Source organism: Elgaria multicarinata, chromosome 3, assembly GCF_023053635.1.
Source record: "Elgaria multicarinata webbii isolate HBS135686 ecotype San Diego chromosome 3, rElgMul1.1.pri, whole genome shotgun sequence".
In the NCBI taxonomy this organism is placed as follows: Eukaryota; Metazoa; Chordata; class Lepidosauria; order Squamata; family Anguidae; genus Elgaria; species Elgaria multicarinata.
Genome location: NC_086173.1, coordinates 126,077,621 through 126,104,435, shown reverse-complemented (window position 1 = coordinate 126,104,435; position 26,815 = coordinate 126,077,621). Strand labels below are relative to the sequence as shown.

The 26,815-nt window shown below is 40.0% G+C and overlaps 1 protein-coding gene across 1 annotated transcript; it reads left to right on the top strand.

Annotated features, from left to right (window-relative positions):
* Positions 1-1,001: 1,001 nt before the first annotated feature.
* On the top strand, positions 1,002-26,684 carry EDEM1 (ER degradation enhancing alpha-mannosidase like protein 1). The gene is made up of 12 exons (XM_063121592.1): positions 1,002-1,496; positions 6,812-6,884; positions 8,392-8,495; positions 11,587-11,758; positions 12,309-12,492; positions 16,052-16,226; positions 16,881-17,001; positions 18,275-18,445; positions 19,489-19,562; positions 20,067-20,163; positions 20,455-20,640; positions 22,925-26,684. Exons 1-12 carry the CDS (start codon positions 1,021-1,023, stop codon positions 23,012-23,014), a joined length of 1,923 nt encoding a protein of 640 aa, XP_062977662.1. The 5' UTR covers positions 1,002-1,020; the 3' UTR covers positions 23,015-26,684.
* Positions 26,685-26,815: the final 131 nt, after the last annotated feature.

Here is a 26,815-nt window from a genome sequence, read left to right as displayed (position 1 = left end):
TGTAACTGCACCCTTTTACCCATGACCCTCAGCAATTGGCGTGTATAGGCTTACTGCCTCAGATACTGGAGGTAGCACATAGCCATCAGGACTAGAAGCCATTAATAGCCTCTTCCAGTAATTTATCCAACCCCCTTTTGAAGCCTAGTAGCTTATAGAATTGTGCTCTGTGAATTATACTCGCAAAATTGAAATTTAGCATTTTTAAATAAGTATTTTTTTAAAAAATTAACTACTGTAAATAAACAAGCCATTATTATTAAGCCTCCAACACACATTAACGATAGGGGCGGCTGGCTTGACTGGTGAGGGCTTGCTATACGTCTATATCAATCTAATAGGTGGAAGGAATAAAAGGCATTTAGTTAGTCAGAGCTAAGTTGTTTTCAAATGTTTTCGTTTTTCGTTTTTTGTGTACATTCTCATTTCTCTCCGTCTCGCTCTCTGAACTGCATCACAAGCGCGACCCCTGCGGGGCGTAACGTAACTCAGAAAGAGTAGCCGCCGTTGCCTCAACTTGCAGATCAAGTAAGGAGGGCGCCCAAAGCCCACCCCTTCCCCCTGATTGGCTGCGCCTCAGCTGAGAAATCGCCGCGCGCCACGCCACCTCTTTCTCAGCGCAAGCCCCTCCCTGTCGTTCAAAATACGTCATCCTTGTCCGACCGCTCCTTGGACGGGCATCTATGAGGGGTGGAAAGGAGGCGACGGCAGCCTGGTGATGACGACTTCAAAGGCGGCTCCGAAGCGGCCAGCTTCGTCAAGGGTCACAATACTTCCTTTCCACTCCACACCCCCACCGCGCGCCTCTACATCCGTCATCCTTAAAGGAGACGCGTCATTGTTTTGACCGAGAAGGAGGAGGAATTCGAGAGGGCGGGACGAGTCGAGGGGTTTCGCCTTCAGCCCCCTCCTCCTCCTCCCTCCCGCTCTAGCAGGCGCGGAGCGTTCCGAGCGCGGCTTCCGCTTGAAGTATGCGCGTGGAAGGGGCGCGCGGCGGCGGCGGCTGCGACTCCTCCGACTATGCAATGGCGGTCGCTGGTGTTGGCGCTGCTGGCGCTGAGGCTGGCCGGGCAAGCGCTCTTGTGGCTGGCGGGTCCCAGCCTGGGTTTCTACCAGCAGCGCCTGCGGGCCTTCTCCTGCGCTCCGGCCACGGATGGCGCCGCCTCGAACTCGCGCTGCCTCGGAGCCGGGTTGGTGGCCCCGCACTGGGCCTCCTTCCTGGGCAGAGCCTGGGGAGCCGGTAGTGGCGGCAGCGGAGACGGTGACGGCGGACCTTCTGCTGGCAGGGTCCTCGGCAGCGGTGACGGCGTCGTGGTCAACGACGAGTACGAGCAGCGCTACAGCCGGGCCTTCCCCCCTCAGCTCCGCGCCCAGCTCCGCGACGCTGCCCGCGGCATGTTCGCGTTCGGCTACGACAACTACATGGCGCACGCTTTCCCCCAGGACGAGCTGAACCCCATCGAGTGCCGCGGGCGGGGGCCGGACCGAGCCGACCCGTGAGTGGCCGAGCAGAAGGGCCGGGTCGGGGGGGGGGGGCGGCGGCTTCACATGGGGGGTTGGGGGATCGTACCCAGGGCCTTGTTGGCTCTTTCCTGTTCTCTCTGCTCCCCTCCCGTTTTATGGTTGCTTAGGGTGGCATAGAGAGGGGGATGCGCTCTGCACGTGCCCAGGGGCGCTCCAGTCTCTGTGGTGGTTTCACTTCGGGTCGGGGGGCGATCTGGCATCGAAGGTGAATTCCTACAAGAGGAGGAGGAAGAGGAAGAAAATGGACATAGGGTGAGGTGAAGAGAAGAATAGACGGGCATAGATGGCGGTAGGTGAAGGGAGCGTGTTGGCAAGAAGTAGAATTGGGTCGGGAGGGGGAGAGGAGGGATTTGAGAGGTTTTGGGATAGACTTTTAGGAGTAGACGTTTCAGTGGGAAGTATTGGAAGGATTCACTCTTTTCATAGAAGTGAGAGACATGTTATGAGGCTATCCTGCAAAGAGAAGCTTATTAGTTTAGGGGGCATGAGTAAAAGCAGTAGTTAGGCACGCTCCCTAAAACTAGCTGTCACCCCCATGCTTCAGTAATTAGTTGTTGAGATGTATTCTCACTTCCACCCATTCTCATTCTTTGAATAGCTGGGGAAATCTATTAAGTACCGTTACAGTAAGAACCATATGCTACTTCAGAAGCCTGAAGATAAGCAATGTCTTTAGTACTAACTCTGGATGCATGTGCAAAAAGGAATGGAGATTAAGTAGGAATATGATTGGACATCGGAATCTGAGGAGCAGGATGGATTTAGATGAAAATGGAAAGTTTGCTTTCTAGATATAAAGAGCTGGATTTAGGAGAGATGAAACTGGTAATAAAAATATGGCAGTTAATAAGATGGACAATAAATCAATACAGCGATATAATTAATTATAGATTGTGTCATACTGTTCTTTCCAAAGTATAAAGGGTACTACCTCAAGTGTGACAGTCATTGGTTTCCTGGAGTCTGCTTCCTCAGTTCATTTTCTCTGTTACATTTCACACTCCAAAAGTTCCAGATCTGAATGTGTTCTGCTTAGTGATGCCATCTTGTATGTTGTTTGTTGTAAAAATCCTTGAGTATTTTGAAAATTGCATAAGCATTGCTTCATTTCTCCCAGGAGGCACTGCAGTCATCTCTGGAGTGAATCCTTCTCAGGTGTAAAGGCTAACTTTACCACTAAGGTTTTGCTTGCTGCTTTGGGAGCTTCTGATAGGTTCCTCTGCCTCTTGCAACTGTACATACATTAGTACTGGTGTGCTTTCTGTGATGTTTCTCTCTGTTGGTGAACGGCTACATGTTAAGATATGTGCATAGGTAGCCTGCTCGTGTGTGTGTTGTTCACCACAGCCCAACATATTGAACAGTAAATCTATGGGGACATGCCACACCCTTTATGCTTGTCTGCAAGTTGATTTAGAAGTTAGCATTCCTGGAAATACAATCACAAAAGTTTGTAGAATACACATACCCAAGAAAACAAGAGCCTTGCTAGTCCTGTTGCCAAAATGGCCAACCAGATGCCTGTGGAAAGTCTAAAAGCTGGACAAGAGAGCAATGACCCTCTCTCAATGTTGATCCCAACAACTGGTATTGAGAGGCATGCTGCTTCTGATTTTGGAGGTAGAATAAAGCTAGCATGACTGGTAGCCATTGATGACTCTATTCTCCATGACTTTGTCTAATCCCTTTTTTAAGAATTCCAAGTTTTTCATGGTTCCTTAGGTCCAAAGAACCCTATTCTTAGAAGAACCTATCTGTTCCCCAAGACGTCTGTTCTTTATATAATTGAAGTTTTCATAGAACAGATTAACTGTAGCTCTGCACCTCTTTTCAACTTGCAAATACTCTACTTAAAACTTCAGCATCTCTTGAAGCACTGATACTAGCTTTAGACCTCTTGACTAAGTCCAGGACAGTAATTTCAAAGTAACTTTATTCCAGTTCTTGAAAAGGGGGAAATTTAAATACAGCGTCGCCATAAAGACAGCTGTCCACATCTTCTAAATAACTTTTCTTAATGATTTTAAAAGAAGCCGAAATGGCCATGAAGCACTTCTTGCATCAAAGGCCAGGCTCAGGCTTTTGTCAAAATGTCCTAAAACGTGGCTGTATCATGTTCACAGCTATTCTTGTTTTTGAACATTCACTTTTACTGGAGAACAGCTTCTGTGTTCCTTGCCCATGAATTCCTTTCAGACTTTTGTGAATTAACTGGCGCTCTTACGCTTGTATGAAAATGTCAAACATGAACAATTGTATGAATGTTTTGAGTTATTTTTAGAAAATTATGTAGATGTGCCATATAGCGTGAGCCTAGCTAATAGGAATCCTAAGAATCTAAGGCTGGAATGGAAAGGATATGTGTCCACAGGAGAGAACAGTATGTCTAGAGAACTTACCTTGTTACTTTTGTTGGAGTACTCCTCACTTTCAAGGAGGCAAGCTACCTTTTTAGACAGGACAGTGGTTTGCCACATTAGGAGTTGCTATAGCAAAAACAATAGACAAAGTTGTGGCTGTTTGTTTCTATGTCTTTAGAAGTCACCCTAAAAGTGCATGCTAGATATACTTTGAAAGGAGCAAAATCCACCCCTTTACAACATTGTATTTAATAGGGGTGTGCACGGACGCCCCGCTCCGCTTCTCTTCCAGATCCGGATCGGAGCTCCGTTCCCCCCCCATAGGCTTGCATTAAGTTAAAAATGTATACAACTTTTTTTCTGTGATAGTTAGAAACCTCAAGTTTGGCACCATGACACCTCATGGATGTATACACACGCACGCCAAGACTCAAGGCAATCCCATCATCCCCTGATTTTTGGGGAATTTATGAAAATCGGGCACCCCATTCACACCCCTTTCGATAGCTCCGTCAATTTGCACGTTAGAAACCTCAAACTCGCCACCATGATAGCTTATCCAGGGATACACATGCATGCCCAGACTCAAGGCAGTCCCATCATCCCCTGATTTTGGGGGAATTTATGAAAATCGGGCACCCCATTCACACCCCTTTCGATAGCTCCGTCAATTTGCACGTTAAAAACCTCAAACTCGGCACCATGATAGCTTATCCAGGGATACACATGCATGCCAAGACTCAAGGCAGTCCCATCATCCCCTGATTTTTGGGGAATTTATGAAAATCGGGCACCCCATTTGCAGACGTGGACTGTTCTCTGACATTTGGACAGATAAAAAAAAGGGAAGTGGGCACACTCACAGATGCCATCTAGAACCCACAATCATGCCAAGGTACAAGGCAATCCCATCATCCCCTGATTTTTGGCAGAGCTTAAACCTGCAGACAGCTCAATGGGGCCATTTCAAAGGAAATCCCAAGATGCCATGAATTGGGGAGTAGAGATCCACCTAAATATGAATCTTCTTCCACACTTGAAAAATGGATTTGGAACTTCCAAAAGTCTAATTGAGCGCAGGAAGGACTTCTCCCCTGAGTCAAAGCCAGACACAAACCATCCCTGCGAGGCAGGCAGGGGAGGAGGGAGGGAAGGCAGGCAGGCAGGCAGCAGACATTTCTGGGGGCATAAGGAAATGAGCCAAGGATAAGCCAGTAATGCATATAAAATGGAATAAATAAATAAATAAATAAACGAAGGAGGGGTGGAATTAAAAGCAGCAGTGTTGCTGAATAAACAACAAGAAGAACTTTTTTAAAAAGGCTATATCTGTCTTTTACCAGTAATGGGGTGTGTGTGTGGACGTGCCCAAAGGGGGAAGCATCTTCCAATTTGATTGGTCCTGTCTCGGTACAAGTCTTTAAGAGCAAACGCTCACTTCAACTCATGATAGGCATTGCTTCACTGGGTTACTCTTTGGAGGGCTCTGATAGCCCTCCAAGTACAGGAGAGTGAGGGCACGTCCACATGCCCTAGGGGAACTCATCCCCTTGCACCACATCTATTCAGCTGTTCCCCAAAGTTAGGGTGGGTAGCAGTGCTGTGTTTTTTCTATCTCTTATTATTGGCTTAGTATATGATTTCAGGTTGTGTTTGTGCATTTGGTGGGGCTACTGTTTTAAAAAACACTGGGAAAAGTCCGTTCAGACTAAGAAAGAGAAGTTCCCAGAATCCCAAGTTACCCGTTTTGCCTATCCCCTCCTCCAACTTTTGGATCATGTGATCATGACCGGGAGTTGACTCTGCCCCTCAGCAATCGAAAAGGTAATCTTTTTCCTGCCTTTACTCTACTTTTTAAAAAATTCTAGCAAGCGAACTGCACCACGCAGAGTGCTGAGAGTAGGCTCAAAATGACCCCCAGCCATGACTCTCTAAGCACAAGAAGTTTCAGAAAGATAGCTTCAAAAACAACACAGTTATACCCTTTTCTTTTCCGCAATGCAATCCTATGGGCGAAATGTTTCAAAATGGCGATCGGATCGGTCCGCGGAAAGAGGATCACTCTGAAAATGGGCGCTTCTCTTCGCCTTGCTTCTAGGGGTCCGCGGTCCGCTTCTACTCTGCCTCTGGGCAAGGCGGAGCAGGCCAATTCGCTTCTGATTCTCTGGTTCTAATCGGAGCAGAGCAAATGCCTAGTATTTAAGGGTATTTGTTGGTGTGTGTTTGTGTATGTGTGTAGAGATGAGCAATTGTGTTTAATAGATGATGTGTATACTCTCTGTTCATTAGTATGTAATAACATCAAAGTGGCCAGTAGGAAAACATCGCATAATTACCCTGTTCTGCTATTCACATTGACCTTGTGTGAGAGGCTTAAATTTCATTAAGTATAGAACATACAGAATGAACAAATTTCTGAAAATGTCCCAGTTAGTCCATAGCTCAGTAGGGATTTGAACTTGGATCTCCCAGTTGAGACTCCCATATTTTATTCACCAGGTTATAATGACTGTAGTATTGCTTATTGATATTTGTTTCACTTTAAAATTTTAGATGTGTCCAGTCTCTCCAGTCAGACTCCTTGGCCCTCCTTATATCATTTCTCTAAATATGTTTATGACTTCAGTAAACATGTGTCCTATTAGGCACATGTAGGTTTTTTTAGTATGAAAGAAATTGTTGGAGGCTGAATTAAAAGTGAAACTTCAAAGCAGCTTAATCTGAGAATGTTTATAGTGGATTTAAGTTACGTAGGTAGGGATGCAATCCTCTGTGCGTTTACCTGGGAATATATTCCATTTAAATCTTTTGAGTCTTGCTTCCAGGTAAAGAAGCATAGGATCAGGCTACATGCTTCATAGATTAGATGCTTGAATTATTATTTTTGAAAATCTGATAGAACTAACTTCTAACCAAATTTATTTCAGTTCAAATCTGAATATCAATGATGTCCTGGGAAACTACTCGCTTACTCTGATTGATGCATTGGATACCCTAGCAGTGAGTTAAAATGTTTTTTTAATTATCGGAAGAAAAAAATCCAATATTAAATATTATCAGAGGCAGTCAGTGAGCAGGAGATAAATCTGCAAATTTCAGGGAAGCTGAGAAGTAATTTTGTTAGTTATTTTTCCCTACTTGTCTTGTCAGACAAGTATGTATTCTGTGCAGAGGCCCCCACCATAAATCTCATTCTGGTGTTTGCCTTCCTCTTGGATACGGAGTGCAAAGCAATAGGCCCCTCCTCTCTTGAGTTCTGCACACATTTAAGAGCACTGGGAGGGATGTCTTGCTTTGTGCCTGTTGTAAGAGACTGAGTTGGTTTCAGCTTATGCCTGGCTTTGGACATAGTCATAAGCAGTGAGAGAGATTCTATTACGTGTGCCAGAGACCTCTTGGGAAGGGTGCGATTACTGGCAAGTGGCAACCACAAGCAGCTGTAATTTAAAGTCTTGTTGCCAAGGTAGTTTCCTTATTAATAGATAGTTCTCTTATTCTTACTTCTTTAAAGTTATTCTGGCAAGAAAGCTTGATTCTACACCTCATCCTTTTTACTCTACCACTATTCTTGAATGTAAGTCCCTTGCTACAGTAGACTTTTATATCATTTTCTTCCAGGTGGAATGCCCTGATGTCATTACATGCTGATTATTTTAACTGTTCTCTCCCCCTCTCTTTTCTATCAGTATTAGTAGTGATCAGAGTCTGTTTTTAGCTTGCACAAAGAACCATAGCTCCTCTGAATGATGTTTTTAGTCAACCACATGTTACACACTTAGCAAACTGATAGCCCCTAGACAGCATGGATCACCTCTTCAGTGCCTGTAGACAGAGCTGTGAGCATGGTGGAGAAGGTCCAATTGTGGATCTTCTTTCCCCTCCCTGTCACCTTGGAAAGTTTATCTTATGAGAAGTGGTTGAGGGAGAAAAGGGGGGCATGCTGATCATTGAGGAGGGGAGAGGAGAGGCCGGGATATGCAGTATCCTATGGCCTCTCCAGTCCCTTTCTTGCCCACCAAAAGGTAAGTCAGCTACATGGGTTCAGGGGCTTTTTAGATTTTAAATGGAGGCAAAATCTCCTTCATCCTCCTCACATCCAGCCTGACTCTTGCTAGCAGGGCAGAGGATAGGCAGAGGATTCCAAACCCAGAGCCCTCTGTCAATCAAGAGCACAACCCCTAGCCCTGGAAGTTGGTTCTTTACACTTTGCAAGTTTGTATAGCACATAGTTTGTTGCAATTATGTATTACTATGCATAAATGATTCCACTTAAATTCTAGACTTTTCTGGTGTTTGTTGTGTCCCAATAGTTTATTTTTTAAAATAAATATTACTATTTGATGCCTAAAATACAACTGGCAAATGTGACAAATTTCTAGCAAGTGTGAAAATAAATAAAGATATTTATTAACTGTTTATATATGTGGCTTTATATTCTATCGTTTAAAATAATTTTAATACAAAACCTAATGATTATTTGATCAGATGTTCATTTTTTCTCTCAAAGGTAATGGGAAATTCCTCAGAGTTCCGGAAAGCAGTGAAGTTAGTCATAGACACGGTATCATTTGACACAGATTCAACCGTCCAGGTCTTTGAAGCAACAATTAGGTAAGTTGCTGCTAAAATTTGATGTATGTGAAAAATAAGTAAATTTGCCAATTTCCAGAAACTGAAAAACTAAATTATATTTGCTTGCTTTCTGCACAACATGAGAATCTTGGTGTAATAAAATGATACTTTAGAGCAAAGCATAGGTTATATATAAATATAGAGAGTTAAATATTACAGTGAGTTGTACACAGACTAGAATTGTAAATGAATAGCAGCAGGGAATTAGACTATAATTTTAGGATCAGTCCTCTAAAAACAAATCCCTGTCAAAATGAAAATGTTTTGTCTTCCCTCTGAAACCAAAAAAAGCAATGCACACATGGGTTCCTTAAGATTAAATTCCAGACACTCAGTGGAACTGTACAGCCCTTGCTTCAAGAGGCTACAAAAATTGTCTGAAGTACAAATGGAGCATGCCATCAATATCTTCCTTATAGCATGCTGTTCTTCACTCTGATCCCTGAAAAATATTCCTCAAGTTTGAGTGAGCTGCTCTTAGAAGTGGATATGAGCATGTAGAAATTCGTGGGCATGAGTAACAGAATCATTCCATTCCACTGTGTTAGACTAGTTCATTCTTTTACTGCGTAGTATATGCAGATGTACTATGAATGTGTTCCAAGTGCCACTTAAATTTGTTAAAATACTAATGAGCAGAAAACTTCTCACTTTCAACTCTGTTTCCAAGATCTGTAATTTTAGCCATTTTTAAATCTTTAAAAGCAAGAAATGCATTTTAAAATCTATTTTAAAGTGTTTTAATCTCTTTTTATTTTATTTTATCTTGTATACCGCTCTGAAATTTTCAATGGGGAGCGGTATATAAATATTGTAAATAAATAAATAAATTTGAGGACTTGACCATTGAAGTTAACTTACCCAGTTTATTCTTCACCCATAAATTGTGTGCACTTAACAACTTAAAGGCAGTCAAGACACAACTTGCTACTCTTGACTTATGGTTTACCAATAGTAGTTAGATAAAATACCTTTGGCTCATCAACCTGGATTGCATGATCAAAATAAGCCATGGTGGCTTGTTGTGAGCCCCCATAGGTTATTTAAGCATTGTTTAACCCTGCAAAAAGCCATGCCACTTGGGTTTGGATGTCACCAAAAACTGCAGCTGCTTAATGATTATAGAAATTGGCTCAATGGAGCCACCAAGGCTTGTTTTGAGAGTGCAAACCAGCCCGCAAATCTAAAATCTGCAGTTGAGCAATACCTTTATTAGGACCAACCAAAATACCACGAAAGGGTGTGCAAGCTTTTGTGGCATTTTGGTTAGTCCTAATAAAGATATTGCCTAACTGGATTTTGGACTTCTTTCTCATGGACTATGTGGTTATGCTTGTTTTTTATGAGTTGATGGCAAATTACCAGCCTTTTGGCATTGGTTTTCATGTAACTAAATCAAAGGTTCATAGTGTTCTAGTAAGACTTTAATTTTTTTTGCTGAGCTTCTGATTAATGGAAAAACAATATGACTGTAGGTTAATGGTGGGTACATAAACCTACTGTACTGACAGCTCCTGTTTCAGTTGAGATAAATGCAACCTGGCTTGGAAGATTGTGTTAGCTAGCAATTTCTGAAGCTTCTTTTGAGGCCAACTTGTCACACTCTAAGCTCATTATGGGCCATAGCTAGACCTAAGGTTTATCCCTGGATCATCCAGGGGTCAAACCTGTTCATCTAGGTGACACACAGGGGATCCAGTGCTCAGGCAGGGGCGAACCCTGGATGATCCCAGGATAAACCTTAGGTCTAGCTGTGGCCACAGGCTTTGGAGTTAATTCAGTTCAATCTAGCCATGTGCTTGAAATCATTCAACTTTACCATCCTTGCTATTTTTTGGCAACAAAAGATTACCAATATAGATATGTCTTTTGTTAGGAAATATAAATACCTTGAGGCACTCTCAGCATAGAGCTGAATAGGATATACGTATGAAGTAATAGTAAAAAGTTGTTTTATACCAAGTTCAGACACGTAGGATCTTGGTGTGAACTTTTTTTATTTGTATACTGCCCATCCTTCTTAGGTTAAAATCCTTAACAAGAAGATCCTTAACAATTAAAGTTTACAACAAATTAAAATGCCTGGTTGATTTTTATTGTTGCTTGCCACCAAAAAGATTGCAACATGCACCAGGTGACCTTCTTTAGGAAAGACATTCAGTAGCCTTTGCACCACTGCTGAGAGAGCTTTCTCTTGTACCTCCAATAAAAAAAGTACCAGAGAAAGGTACTTTTAGAAGATCTTAAATCACAGGCAGGATTATATGAGAAGAGGTGTTCCTTTGAGTATGTAGGGGTTTATAGGCAAGTACAAAGACTACGAATTGGGCCCAGGAACAGATAGGTTGCTAATTAAAGTTTTCAAAGGTTTTTTAACATGTACAGGCTTGGTGACCATATTCTGCAGCAATTGTAGCTTCTGAGTTGTCTTCAAGGTCAGCTCCACATATAACATCGCAGTAATCAAAGGATGAATGGCTATGGCTAGACTATCCCTGTCCAGAAATACCCACAGCTGGTGGACCAGCCAAAGCTGACAAAACATTGTGATTGTAGGAAACTTGGCAAGTAATTGAGACAGCCAACATTGTGAATTCTGAGCTGGCAAAAGAAACTGTTATGATAGATAGCTGCATCATAACTCCAGGTTAAGATGCTCTGTTGATTACATTTTGACCTTCTCATTTAATGGTATAACTAACGATCTCCTTACTCCTAAACTTGAGCATAACTGAGGTTTGTGATGCTATATTTTTATTTTTATTTATTTATTGCATTTTTATACTGCCCAATAGCCGAAGCTCCCTGGGCAGTTCACAAAAACTAAAACCATTCAAAGTATAAAACAAACAGTATAAAAACATGATATAAAATACATGTTAAAAATACATGTTAAAAAGTGATTAAAAACATACCACACATGATTAAAACATCTTTAAAACATTGTAAAATTTCACTGGATAGGCCTGCCGGAATAGATCAGTCTTTATTGCTTTTTTAAACTCTAAAAGACTGTCAAGTTGACGAATCTCCTCCTATTTTAAACAATCACTGGTCTCTTTTCTTGCAGAGTTCTGGGAAGTTTGCTTTCAGCCCACATAATAATTACAGATGCCAAGCAGCCTTTCGGTGATATGACTATTAAGGGCTATGATGATGAGCTCTTACATATGGCTCACGACCTAGCAGTAAGGCTGTTACCTGCTTTTGAGAACACCAAAACTGGAATTCCTTATCCTCGGGTAGGTATACTGTGAAGACCAATTTTTGAGTAAGCTACTTTCTTTGGTATCACAACTTTTAACTTTAGATGAGTCTTTGATATTAAACCTTTACTTATAAAAATACATGTTTTGAAAATCCCCTCTATATAGCAGTCCTATGGAGGCAGTAATGCCTACTGTGAGGCATCCACATTTATAGGCCCTTCTGGTAAGCAACTTAGCAGCTGAATGCACCACTATTCTTGCTTGAATATATCCTGAGGCGCATCTTCTGTAATAGATGTTCCTGGCTAGATTAATCTTCTTGCTCCAAGATGGAAATTTCATAGTGTCTGGCCTGATTTTCTGATGGCTGGATATTTACATGCCTAATGTTAATCTAGACACTTTCCCTGTGGAATATGATGCAACTTCATGACAGAGCTCTGATGAAATACATGAGTCACCTTATTATCTGCATTTGATTATAAAGCGGGGGATGGGGTGGAGAACCCTTTGAAGACTATGAGAAATAGGAATGTAATTGCTTATTTCTCAAGAAACATCTATGTTAACCTTGTTTTTGCAGGTAAACTTAAGAACAGGAGTTCCTTCTGGCAGCAATAATGAGACTTGCACTGCAGGAGCGGGATCCTTATTGGTGGAATTTGGAATACTTAGCCGGCTTCTTGGGGATTCAACTTTTGAATGGGTTGCCCGCCGAGCTGTAAAAGCACTCTGGAGCTTAAGGAGCAATGACACAGGGCTATTAGGTGCTTAATTGCTTTTGGATGTCTTGTATAATTCAGAACAGAATGTGTATAATTTTCTTATGTCCTGATTCTGTAGACCTATAGTTAAGATGGCAGGAAGATGGCCACTAAGTAACCAGAGCACCAGAATTTTTGCATGTTTGCACTGGAACCTTTGAACCCAATTGCTTAGGAATCTTCCATTTCAAATTAATCATTACACTATGTGCTCTTTTACATTTTTATATTTTATCCTTGAATGATGATCTCACGTGTCTGCTATCTTAATGTACAGCAGAAGGAAGTTGTTGCCCCTTTATTTTTAAATTAGATTTTCTACTGGAACAAAAATTAACATTAAATTTCAATATCCAAAGCTGAGAAACTGTTAGCAGTGGAAATAGTAAACACTAAGTTTGAGTCTGGGATACTTACGGTTTCCGCACAGGCAAACAATTAGTCAATTTTAAGATGATTGGGTGCTTTGTTGTGTTTAGCTGACCCTTGTTCTAGCACATTTTTAATTTCCCGTTGAGAGATTGCCACTGGTTATCACACAGTAGAAAAAGCAAATTCAAAACAGTGAAGTACTGTATTTCCAAAAGTTATGGTTCTTAGCTTCCGTTTTTTGATCTAGGAGAGTCCTAGCAGCGTAGCCGGTAACAAATCCAAAAAGATGTTGTAAACAGGCAAAGCGAAGTTTCCAAAACAGCGCAAAGGAAAAAGAAACAATTCTGCGAGACACTGGATACGATAGCCAGCTTAAAAACCAAACAGGGCAGGACAGAGGGGAAAAACCAACATCAAATTAAAATGCAACCACTGTATTCAGAAGAAGCAAGTGCATCTTCATTTTTGTCAGTGTACTCTTCAGAAATCGCTCCTGCAGAAACGTCACCACCCATCCCCATTTCTTTAAATTCTAAATTTAATAAACAATACTGGTATTGGGTTTTTAAAACTCAAGAGCTCTAAATATCATTGCTACTGTGGAAGCAGTTTCTGGGAAGAAAATTGGAAAAATGTTTAGGTTCATGGAACTTCCCTATATGCTTCTTTAGATTGTGGCTCAAGGTGGCAATTTAATTGCATATTTAATCCAATTCAGCAAACCCCCTTAAATTTAGCTCTTACACTATCATTTATTTGGTGTTTGTCATTAATTCTATCACTTTTAATCATGTTTTACTAACCCAAAATGTGGAAATGATTTGAGAAGAAACCACCTCCAGAATCTGGGCTTGATTATCCTCTCTGTTAGAAAGGACCACAATAAGATATAGTTGCTTAATTTAGGCATAGGGGTTTATAACATTATTATAAGCTCTGTTGTGTATCTATATAAAAACAGACTTAGTGAAAAATATTTACATTATAAACTCTTAGCATCCAGTTCCACAATGGCTGTAGAATAATACTAAGTATTGAAGTTAGGAGGGTCTCTCTCATTTACACTATTAGCTCTCCTTTTATTGGTGAGTCACAGTTATCTAAAAATGTAAAATAGTCTCTCTCCTCAAATCCAGTAGGTCTCAACCAGCATCCAAAAAGCATCTTCTCTCTCTGCCATTACAGCTGTATCCTGTACATTACAGCCCCCTCCTTTCAAAAACTCCTCTATCTTCTCATCCACTAGTTTTTACACTCAGTGAACTATTTTTCTGGGAGCTTATCTAATTCTTAGGTCTCTGTCAATCAGTTTCTAAGAATGTTGAGAAGGTCAGCATGTTTTTATAATCTGGGTTTTCCCAAATCATAACAGCTCAATTATCTCCATTCAAGGCCTGTGTATTTTCCAGAAATTCAGGGTCTGGTTTGCCTCTAGGCCCAAAGTTGGGAATACTAACGCAGCATGAGGCAATATGTCACATTTTCTCATCTTTGAAAAGAGAATGCAAAGTTTCTAATTAGCATTTCCATCATAGTAAAAATACTTGAGCAAAACCCTCTGTAAATGATGAGCTCTATTCAGTTGTGTCCACTTGGCTGTCTCTGTGATCCTGTAATGATTTTTGCTGATACCCCCTTAACTTTGCTGTCCCTTGTGCCTCCCCCAAATCTGCTCCAGAGGATTGTGGGGGACCCTTTGGAACAATTGGGATTCGGGGACTGCACAAGAGGGGGAATTTAAAATAATCACTTCCCTTTCCCACTCATGGAAGACACTGATGGATCAACCCATGTCTTACCTACCCCTGTTGTGAGCTTATTCTTGAGAGATGTTCTGGGAGTCTCAAATAATTTCACCAAATATAAGCAGTGCATACATTCCTGGACTGAGTATATTTAGAGATACATGGATTTTGTTAAATCTGTTCCGTCTGTGTTTTCTGGATTGTCAGGCACTTTTCATTCCATTGTCCGCTTATTGGAGGATTTTTTTTTTAGGGAGGTATGAGAATTTTGTTCTGGTTTGCAAATATGCATTTGTGCTTATCTCCCCTCCCCACCCTGTAAAAATAATGGTTCACAAGTCTTCACAACCCAGAAAAATCTGGTCTGCTGTGGAATCTGCAGGTCGGATTTATAGAAACCTGAACTCATTTGAATCCATTGCAGATTTCTATCTGTATATTCCTTAAAAACAAAATATGTGAAACAGCTCTAACCTGAAAGCTAGTTTATACATTGTGATATGTGTAAACCTACTGTGTCTTGTTCGTAGAAACTTATGAGGGAGTTAGGATTGTCTGTGCAGTTTGCTGCACGTAGGCATGATAAATGTGCAAGTTTCACAGCATGTGAAGCGGTCCGAATTTAGTGAATGATTATCGGGACAATTACAATCAGTGTGTTCTAGCAGTGTTATAGAAACTCTCAAACATGAGTATCTATTATTGTAATGTGTTGTATAGGGAGTTGCCCCTTTAGTGCAGTATGCAGCCACACACTTACGTGATGAGAATAATAGGAGAGATCCTACAACTAGTTCTCCATTAGCTGTACTGTCCCTCAAACTTCTGGTTTTTTTTCTTAATAAACCCCTATGCCAGTCTTCCCCAACCTGTTACACTCTAGATGTTTTGGACTACAACTCCCAGTATTTCTGACGATTGGCCAAGCTGGTTGTGGCTGATAGGAGTCATTGTCCAAAGCATCTGGAGGACATCAGGTTGCGCAAGCCTTCCCTATATTGTTTGTGCTTTATATACCTTGAGGGATACCATTCTTGTACAAGCCCTAATATATTTTTGAGATATTTTGGGTGTTCATGCTCAAAATCCCCTTTGTGAATTGTCATATTAAGAGATTGCCTATGAAGTTCTGCCTTTGCCCAAACCACTTTTTAATTTTTTTAGAATACAGTGCAAAGGGTTTCCAGCTTACTCTTAGGAAGTTTTCTTACCTTAAATGCTTTGCACCCAGGATATTGTAATAGACATAATGCTCAGCATTTGTGTTTGTGTCCTATGTGAATTTTGTTAAATACATGTATTTTAATTAATTGTATTGTACTTATGTGGTGTTATTTGGCAATCTTAAGGTCCCTTGAGCATTGTCAGTTGAGCAAGTTATAAATGAAATTATGTATGTAGCTACCTTTGGATGATCTTTCTCCCCGTTTGTTCTTACTTCATAGGCAATGTTGTGAATATTCAAACTGGCCACTGGGTTGGAAAGCAGAGTGGTTTGGGAGCAGGATTAGATTCTTTCTATGAATATCTTTTGAAATCTTACATCCTCTTTGGAGAAAAAGAAGATCTAGAGATGTTCAATAACGCTTACCGGAGTATTCAGAATTACTTGCGGCGAGGGTATGTGGCTTATTGGTGCTATTTTTAAGAGGATGTAACACTTAAGCCTGGACTGAATGGAAGATGTAATAGAATTATAGGTTGTAACCCCTCTGGGCAGGAACCTTTTCTCTTGTTCTTCATAAAATGCTATGCACATTGGTGCTATATAATTGAATAATAATACTAAATTACCACCCATTTAGTTTTTGCTGTGTTCTCCTGATATTGAAAGCATCAAAGTTGCAGCGTATTTTGATATCTTGGGCAAGATGCTTGTTTTTAACCACCTTGTGATTCATTACTTGCAATTACAAATGTGTTTCATATGCAGGGTTTTCAAAATGGAAGGTATGTTTAGTTAGTGCTGTGTCTGTTTATGAATGCTAGCTTTAAGATCAGGCAATAATGGGAACTATTATGATTTCTGATCACATTTTTATTGTACATCATCCTGGGTACTTGGTAGGCAGAAGGTGTGATTTCTGCATTTAATAATAAAAAAATAGAGTTGCAAATATCTGTTCCTTTACAGCTGCATCACATTTACTTATTTATTTATTTATTTCATTCCTATAATGCCCAATAGCTGATGCTCTCTGGGTGGTTCACTGTAAATTATGGATACATTTAGTATATGGTTCTGAATCAAACCTTACTTGTCATTCTCTTTAGGAGGGAAGCCTGCAATGAAGGTGAAGGGGACCCACCTCTCTATGTTAATGTAAATATGTTCAGTGGGCAGTTAATGAACACCTGGATTGATTCTCTTCAGGCATTTTTTCCTGGACTTCAGGTATTTTAACTGCGGTGGAGAGAATATAGGGAACCTTCAAATATACGTATTTCCCATATTAAAATAGGTTTTTGCTGTTCCTTACTGCAAAACCAGCATCTGGCAGTAAAGGTCCTGCATATCCAGTCCTGAATCTTAGCTTGCACACAATCCAGTATGCAAATGTGTGACAAGTTACACAGCTTGGCTTAAATTCACCATGCACACGTATGTGCATACCAATTCCAGAGTTCATACCCACTCTTAGGGCCTACTCAGGAAACATACTAAGCCATAGTTAGGCCTCTAACGCTTTTGCAGCAAATGGTTAGTAGCCACCATGGCTAAGAATGCATCACACGACACGCTAAGTCATAATGTTTAGCTCAATATGCTTAACCACTTTGGCTTAGTGTATCGTCTGAACAAATTAGAATCCTCCTAATTTGGGGGAATGAGGATGTCTACGCCTACTCCCAGAGCATTCAATTGTTAGGCCAGCTGCTCAGCACTTCTTGAAAGTGCTGTTGAGTTGTGGTGTTAGAAGGAGGAGGATCTAAAAAATGGAGGGGATGAATTGGACCTAAGTTTCCTTGGCCATTGACCACTCCAGTAAAATCCTTAATGTCCTTCTAACTCCACAAAAGTTATTGACTAGTTCCACTTGAATGTTAGACTGAGTTGCATGCACTGTGTTAATTCGTACTTCAAAAATTGGGCTATGTTATACAACGGGTCCAGAACCTCAGGCCTGGGCGGGGTGGGGGTGGGGGCAAATCTGGCCCTTTGGGATCCCCCAGATGGCCTCTCCCTTCCCCCTGGCCCCACCGCCTTTCCTGCAACCATCAATTGTTTGGTGATTTCCCAGTTTTTGTGTAGTTTTTTCCCCTTTCTCCTAAGGCTTAGTTACTGGTGGTAAGAGCTCTAAGCTAAAATATGCTTACACCCCTGCTGTAGAATCTGCCCATTATTAGCTTTTTCCGTATCCCTTTGTGTATTTTCATGTACACGGTGCTTCTGATCCAAAGAGCAATTACATTGCTTCTATATATTACAAGTCAGCCCAGAATTCCTTTCTTTGTAATACCACTTTGGTTGTGCTGTTTCCAAAACATAATTTACTGTAACCTGAACTTTGTACAGCACAGATCTTGGGCCAGGGAGAGTCCCTGTGTGGCTTTTAGCAAATGATGTAGGCTTCATCTTCCTAGATGAATTAAATGCGTGATATTACTGTTTTACCAGTGAGCTGACCTTTTATGTATGCAATTTGATAGTTGTTGCTTTTCTTCAGGTTTTAATAGGTGATGTAGAAGATGCTATTTGCCTACATGCATTTTATTATGCGATATGGAAACGATTTGGCGCTCTTCCAGAGAGGTACAACTGGCAGTTACAGGCACCCGATGTCCTTTTTTATCCACTAAGGCCAGAGTTAGTAGAATCCACATATCTTCTTTATCAGGTATTTAACAATTTTTAAAGAAGCATTGTCTTGACAGGCATATCCTTTTACTTCAGTAAGAAGCTTTTCAGGTTCTTGCTAGATGTGGTCCAAAATAAGCAGTTGGGTATTTTAGGGTAGGCTTGCACAGTCCTCCTTAGCTTGTGATCTTTTGTAATATATTGCAAACCAGAGCATAGATACTGTGATCTGAAAATGTTAAATTGAATGATCGTGAGGAGAATCAGTCAGACAGCATGGTTTTCTTTACGTAGAGATTTCAATGTAAAAGTGTACCTCAGGCAGATTGACCTTTGCTATAACTATGACCCAAAGGGCAATTACATTGCTTGTATATGTCACTAGTCAGCCCAACATTCCTTTGCTGAGCTAACTCTTGCTATGTAATATAACTTTAGTATGCTATTTCCAAAAAGGAATTTAGTATTCACCTGAACATTTTACAGTACTGTTCTTGGGCTAAAGAGAGCTGCTTTTCCTATTCAAGGGGAGCATTGATTAAGCTACATTCTGAGCTGTATTGTTTGGATATGACAACCAGGATCCAAAGAACTGAGCAACTAATTCTATGTGCTAAAAGTCTTGGGGCATGTTCTGCCCACATAATTCCTCAATGTTACATGAAAAGCCACTTTTTAAACTCAAGGGACTTTCCAAAAAGTTATATGGCAGAGTGGTCTACTTCCTGAACAAGGGGTAGTGTCTAGTTAGTGAGAACAAATTAGGATCAATGGTTTCAGATCATAAGAACGTAAGAAAGATCATGATGGATCAGACCAAGGGTTCATCTAGTCCTCCATTCTGTTCAAACAGTCGCCAACCAGCTGTCGATCAGGAACCCACAAGCAGGACATGAGTGTAATAACACTCACCTGCCCATGTTCCCCAGCAGCTGGTGTACATAGGTTTACTGCCTCTGATAGTGGAGGTAACACATAGTAACAGAAGAATCATATGGTGCAGTAACTAAAGGCTGAACTATGGGCTTTTACACATGGTATTACCTAGTTTTTTAAAAATATATATTTCCTTTCTTTATCCAGGCAACAAAGAATCCTTTTTATCTCCATGTAGGAATGGATATTCTGCAGAGCTTGGAGAAATACACAAAAGCAAAGTTAGTTTTCATGTTCTTTTTTATATTAACTTTGTGGTTAGCTATTGGAAAATAGAGTTTAATTTCTAGTGAAACCCTTTCTTTTCAGTTATCTGAAATAAGTCTTAATTTTGAATTGTCCTGCATATATGGCATAGTTCAAACAAATCTACCTACTTATGCTGAATAAATTTTAGATGTTTCATCTAATAGGTATCTGAACAACTGAGGTTGGAATCTTATGCATACTTTCTTGGGAGTAAGCCCAATTGATTCCAGTTGGATTTATTTCCAAGAAATTATGCTTAGGATTGCACTGTTTGCTCTTGGGTCTCCTGTCTAACAGTGGCACATTCAGGGATAACTGGAGAAATGCTATAATATCTAAATTAATAATAACAAACATCGTTTTGTGAGAACTGTGAGACATGACTAGCTTAATTTCTTAGGCCATTGCGGTTTTTCTAGTGGGTGTGGAAGATGGAAAGGGGATGAAAAATAAACGTGTTCGAATTTGCCTTTCAGATGTGGTTATGCTACTCTGCATCATGTCATAGACAAGTCCAAAGAAGATCGAATGGAAAGCTTTTTTCTCAGTGAAACATGTAAATACTTGTATTTGGTATGTATCCTCAGTGGTCAGTTTCGGAGCTTTCTTCTTTTTTTTAAAAAAAGTCTTGTCCATTACAATGAACTAGCAAACATGTGGTAGGCCTGCCTAGAATTATTCATGGTATAGTTTAATATAATGCTTATGATGTAAGCCAATGCATTTTTCTGTTTTGGAAATCTCTGTATGTCACTTTGTTGCAGTGTAATCTGCCATTTGATCTTTGTCAGCTGGGCAAATACGTTGGTGCAACATATGCCAAACTTGGAACGTCAAGGCAATATGCAATCTTTTCTGTTTCAGCTATTTGATGAAGAAAACCCAGTGCACAAATCGGGCAACAGATACATGTTTACTACAGAGGGGCACATAGTGTCACTGGACAAACGTCTTCGTGTTTCACTATGGCAAGATACTGTCTCTGAAGAACAGAAAAAACCCGAAAAACAGAAGCCTAATGAACTAAAAGCAGTCAACTCCACTTCAAATGTAAGCATAGACTAATGCCTTATATGATTTGAGTACAGTAGTTATGTACAGTAATGAGGAATGGCAGGCAATTTCGCTAAGAAATTTTGTAATGTATTAATAGGGTATGATGGCTTACAACAGAAGAGGATTTCTATTTTGCAGCAAAATGAGGGGCCGTGGCTCAGTGGTAGAGCCCCTGCTTTGCATGCAGAAGGTCCCAGGTTTGATCCTTGGCATCTCCAGATAGAGCAGGAAAACCTCCTGCTTGAAATCCTGGGGAGTTGCTGCCAGTCAGTGTCAACAGAACTGGGCTAGATGGACCAATGGGTGACTCAGTTTAAAGCAGCTTCCTATGTTCATAAGTGTATCTCTAGTTCATCTTCAAATATTTTATGGTGGAAATGAAATAATTATTATACTGTTTAACTAATGCAGTATTGATAATAGTCTGAGACTAATGCAGCGTGGATAATAGTCTGAGAGTTCAAATGTTTAACAGCCACCGTCAAAGTTTTTTTAAAATTTATTTATTTATTTATATATATTTCTAGGGGATGGGGAGATATTTGGGAGGCCGTTTCAAAATCTTAGGTGCCAGCCTGCAGGGAACTTAAAACATATTTCAGGAGTGAAGATGGCAGGAGCAAACATGAGTGTCAGATATTTTCCAAGGCCTCGTTTCTTGTACATAACAGAAGTGTTGATTGTCTATCTAGTTGAGGATCAAGATGTGCAAGCAGATTAAAAGCAAAATGCTGAAGGGAAAATTGAGTCTTTAATAATATTGTAACATTTCAGACATAAGCTTGATAGCGCTAGTGCATTGAGGCATAGCATTGGGAGTATTGTTTTATCCTAAAGGTAGTATATCCTAGTTTAAAGCATTCCCAACAAATTCCTATCCAAATGAGGAACATTTTTGGTTTGTGTGTGTGAACTGTAATTTTAGTTTTCCCCTCATGTATAGCCCAAGTTTGTTACCTTTCAGCTTACTGCTTTTCTCCTTGGTGGCAGAAAGGACAACTTCTCCTTGTGTTTTGGCATTCAAATTTTAGGAAAGATGTGTCTGTCCCACATTGTAGATCCTTCAGTGTTTCCTCCATTTTTATTTGCCTTCATGATATTGCATATAGTTCTTCCTATAATTTGTTTTATCTACAATTTTACATCCTCCTTGAAGTGTGTGACCAGAACTGAATGTATTATTTTAAGTGAGGTCTGACTCCCTGTGTCTCTGAAACTATGTAGATGATAAGGGCATTCTCAATTACACTTTCTGGTGAGACTCTCAATTTCGCTTTCTCGGGAATGTGTGCTCCTTCTCTATTATTATTATTATTATTATTATTATTATTATTATTATTATTATTATTATTATTAATTTATTTATTTATTTATTTATTTATTTATATAGCACCATCAATGTACATGGTGCTGTACAGATAACACAGAAAATAGCAAGACCCTGCCGCATAGGCTTACAATCTAATAAGTTGTAGTAAACAATAAAGAGGGAAGGAGAATGCAAACAGGCACAGGGTAGGGTAAACAGGCACCGGGTAGGGTGAAGCTAACAGTATAGAGTCAGAACAAACTCAATATTTGAAGGCTATAGGGAAAAGAAAAGTTTTTAGCTGAGTTTTAAAAGCAGTGATTGAGTTTGTATGAAAAATAATAATTTTTGGCTCAGGTAGCCAGAAAAATCCTGCAATCGATGCAGTGAAACCTAGTTCACTCATCATATCCTTCCTCTGCTGATAGAGAGAGGTATAGATTGACTAAGATATCAAGTTAGTTGAATCATAGACTAGTAGAGTGGGAAGGGGCCTGTAAAGCGAGTGAGCCCAACTCCCTGCTCAATGCAGGAATCCACCTTAAAGCATCCCTGACAGATGGCTATCCTGCTGTTGAACTCCCTAGAATGTAAAAGTTGGATTTGCCCTAACAGAGAGATGGTACTTATTCCTTTGAAAATCACTAGAAGTCATTTTGGGTTTTTTCAAAGTCAAATATTTCAGCATGAGGATTATTTCTCACTCTTTTCTAAAGACGGTTGTGCTTGAGTAATCCCATACATAAAAGGTACACACACTCTGTTTCTTCTAGGCCTTCTTTAGAATGGCAAGCTATTGGAAATTGTACCTGAGTATGTCGTCTTTCTGAGAGCTGTCCTAATGTTGACAGGTGCTAATTGTCATAGGGAATCTTGTGTGTTTTTTTTTAAAAAATTGTAAGAATCAACCTTGACTCTTGAGCTATTTGGAATTGCAACTTAAAAACACACGTCTCCTTCTGTTTACAGTGCAACAGAGTACCAGATGAGAGGAGATACCTGCTGCCTTTGAAGAGTATTTATATGAGACAGATTGATCAGATGGTAGGCTTGATCTGAACAACATTTCATGTGGCATAATTCTAAAAAAGAAATGCAAGGCAGCATCTTGTCCTGAAGATGATGTTCCCTCTTGAGCTACATTTAGCAGGTGCAAATGTAGCCACTTCTAATGAAGGACGTAGTTCCATGTTGAAAAGAGGATGCCATGCTAGAGGGCAGTTATTGTAACTGAAATACATATAAAACGTGGCACGTTCAGTATAAAGTGAGCTAAGTTCTCATGTGTGAAACTTCAAAGCTCATATGGCTGATAAAGGCTTGATAGTCTAAGATTGCTTAAAAAAAAAAAAGAGCAAGTGGATTGTGCCAGAAATGCTGCTTTGGCACCACCTCTTATTTGTATTCTAAATTAGAATGTTTGGAGAGAACCTACTATTTTAAATTTATTTCCAAAAATAAAAATAAGAAATGGGGTGGGAGAACGAAAAGGGAATGTGCAATTTTTCTCATGAAGCTTGTTTGTTTCACTTGCAATAAACAGTACTAATTATTGCTCAGGTAGGAAAATATCCATAGGTTTACTCAATGTCTTGCTGAAAATTTCATAATTGAAATGTGACTTGTAATACCAGCCATGGTATTGCTTCACTGTGTTCAGGATTAACATCTAGGCTGATGTTGAAAACAGTGTTCTTAAATTGGATTGCACATTCAAGGGTGTATGGAGTTTACTAGTTTCTGAAACCAGTAATTTTTTTTAAAAGGTGCCTTGTAGTAGGTATAAATGCACAAAACCACTCATCTCATTCTTCTGATGACCATGCATTGCTGTTTTTAAGACATTCACAACATTCTTCTACTTATATCTTCTGTTTTATGCCTCTCTTGGAGATCTACCTGAATTAATACAGAATCTAAGTATTTACATTCCTTATAGTTCTAATATGCAAGCTTTTGGATCTAGTGCCTTCTTACTTTGTCACTCAATAGAGCCAAATGTTTTAGCTCTTTTTTTTCTAAAAGACATAGCCTTTTTTAAATAACCTTTTGCTGAAACATTATAAATAAATAACATCCCAAGTAGTATTTGAGGGCTGTACACTCTCTTTCACACATAATGCAGATTGAGTATTTTACAGGTGATTGTTTTTCCTTCTCTGGACAAGTATTTTTATAGCAGGTGAAGCAGAGCTGATCTTCAAAAGATGTTTTGGCCTTTGATTTCCATTTCAATTGTTGCGAGGAAAATGTCATTTGTCTTAAGATGAATGTTGTGGTGCATCATTTTGAAGCACCTTCGGGCAAAAGAACTAAAGGGGTGCAATCGATAGCATGCCCTCAGTGCTCATAAGCCTCTGAAACAGGATGCTTGTAAGTACCCAATGCAGAGTGGCAGAGGGAATTCTTACCTCCGCTGCACTTCTCGTCTGCATTTCAGCTTTTTTAACCCTCTCGCTGGGGCTTCTTAGAGGGGGGAGAAAAGGAGTCTGGTTAGGCCTCAGGGTACCACGTAATCCAGCCTCTCCAGTCCCCTCCCAGCCCACTGGAATCCCGCTTTACCTCCGCTCCAATGTTGATTTTGTGACCTCAGAAAGGCAGATGGTGTTCTCTCTGTGCTGGCTGTGAGAGGGAGGGGCGTGGGGAGAGTGGATTCCTGCGTCTGAGGTATGAGTGCTCTCTCCAATCTTGGATCCAGGAATCTGAATTATTTTATGACCCTTCAGACGCTCTCTAGGGCCCATGAAATTGCTCCCCAGAGTTTGTTTCTGATGAACAAAGCCTCTCCTCTTCCCCACCTCTCCTCCCAAAAGTAGTATCTGCATCTCTCTATTACAGAATACAATTAAAACACTCTTGAGGATTATTTTTCAAGAGATTGAAACATGATTATTAATTACTTTTCATCAAAGAATGTCCCCCCAAATTAATACATAAACCTTTTCCTTTTTGAGAGTGAGACACAAACTTAGATCACATCTTATACTGTAATGTGTAAATATCCATTTTATTACATTTCCAATCTGATCTTTCATAACATATGTATTGCTTTCCTAAACGTATTTCAAGTTAACCACATAATATTTATCACAGAAATAATTAGGGCTTGCTTAATCTCTTTGGCAAACAAATGAATCTCAGGGATCTCAAAGTAGGCTTCTGTTTGCCTAGCAGATTTTGTGTTTCACCCTACTCTTTTCCTTCCCATTTCCATGATGTTACTATTTCTAAGGAAGTTAGCAGTATAGACGAGGCCAGGTCTTAATTGCCTTTGTTTTTTTTTCTCACCCATAGAATGTTCGATCAATTACTGATTTAGAATCCACGCAGATTTTTGGAGTGGTATGTCCCGAAGTTATTAGGACAGCACAGGTGATAAAAATGAATGTGCTAATGACGAGCAGTTTGGGATAGGCAAGGGTTCTTATTCTAGAAAGGTGAACACAATGTTAAACGAGGATGTAAGGAGGAAAGATGTAAAGGAAAAGAGCTGAATACTTTGGAATAATGGCCTGAGGGTTTTTCCAGTGGAAAAACTTGGGCTAGGATCCATAGAGCTTCACTAGCCCAGTGAATTTCTTGATTCTACAGAGATGGATCCCATCCCTGGTTATGATCGCTCATGCCTTTTGAAACTGACGAGCAGTTTGAATGCAATTTCCCATTTGGAAGAAGAACTCATGCTTCCTTGGGATTGCAGAATTCATTTCATAGTTCTTTGGATCCTGGCCGTAATAAGCTCTCAATGTGAAGAAAAGTGCAAACCAAAACAATTCAGTTCACCACTGCTGTAATCATGTTGTCAAACGAAGCATGCTGCTGCAAGGGGCATGTACATGATTAATGGGTTCTGCTGGGTGTGTATCTTCTCTAGCAGATCCACATTAGCGCTTAGGACTACGTAGCCTCTTCAGTGCAGATTGCATGTCTTGCTACTCTAATTAGCAAAGTTTGTGCCTACGAAAATGTTGAGTGTCCAAATGGTGGCTTACAGTTTAGCATGTTGTGCCAAGTAATATATTTATTTGAAATGTTCTTCCCACCCCCTCCCAAAAAAGAGATAAATAGTTTCTGTTCAATCAGGCTACTAAAGTTTCAAATTCTGAGTTACATGGGCACTTTCCAGAACAAGTGTACTTCCAGTGGAAGTAGTATAGTCCTTTCCATGTGATTCAGCTGGCATTTTAATTCTCTTTTGGTACAGATGGAAATGCAAATTGAGGAGGCTGTATCTTACCTTAGAGGCTGCTATCTGAGGCCGTCTCTAGGTGCTAATATGTGCTGTGATCATTCCAAATGAACATTTGACATATTGGCATAGATTGCACTAAATGCTATTTATGGAGTTACAACGAGATCAAACTTTCAAGTTGACAGAATTGAAATGTCCAGTTCCTCTTAAATTTCACTTGAAATTTTAGTAATGCTATTCTGTAAAAACAATATCCCTTTAGTTCATGAAAAGTGGCTCATTTGTTCTATTGCAAAATTAGTGTTAAGGCCAAGTCTAAAACATTGCTTGGATAATTTGCCAATTCATATAGCCTGACTGAATTTCTCACTATAATGTGCAATATGTGTTTTCTTAGCCTAACATGGCATTGTTACAGAACGTATTTAATAGGGTGATGGACTTAAGGTTTATAAAGAATCAGATGTTCTGAGAAATGTAAAGATTTAAAAATGAATAGATTTTATGTATAATTTGTATTAAAGCACAATTTCTTAACTCTTTGGTGTCTGTCTTTAAACTTCTTCAGAAAATGAGATGTGTCTAGATTACCTTGTAGGGGGAAGTAGTTTAGTTTTCCAGATAGTGGGTGAGCTTGGCTTCAGTTTCACTTTTGCCTCAGGGAAATC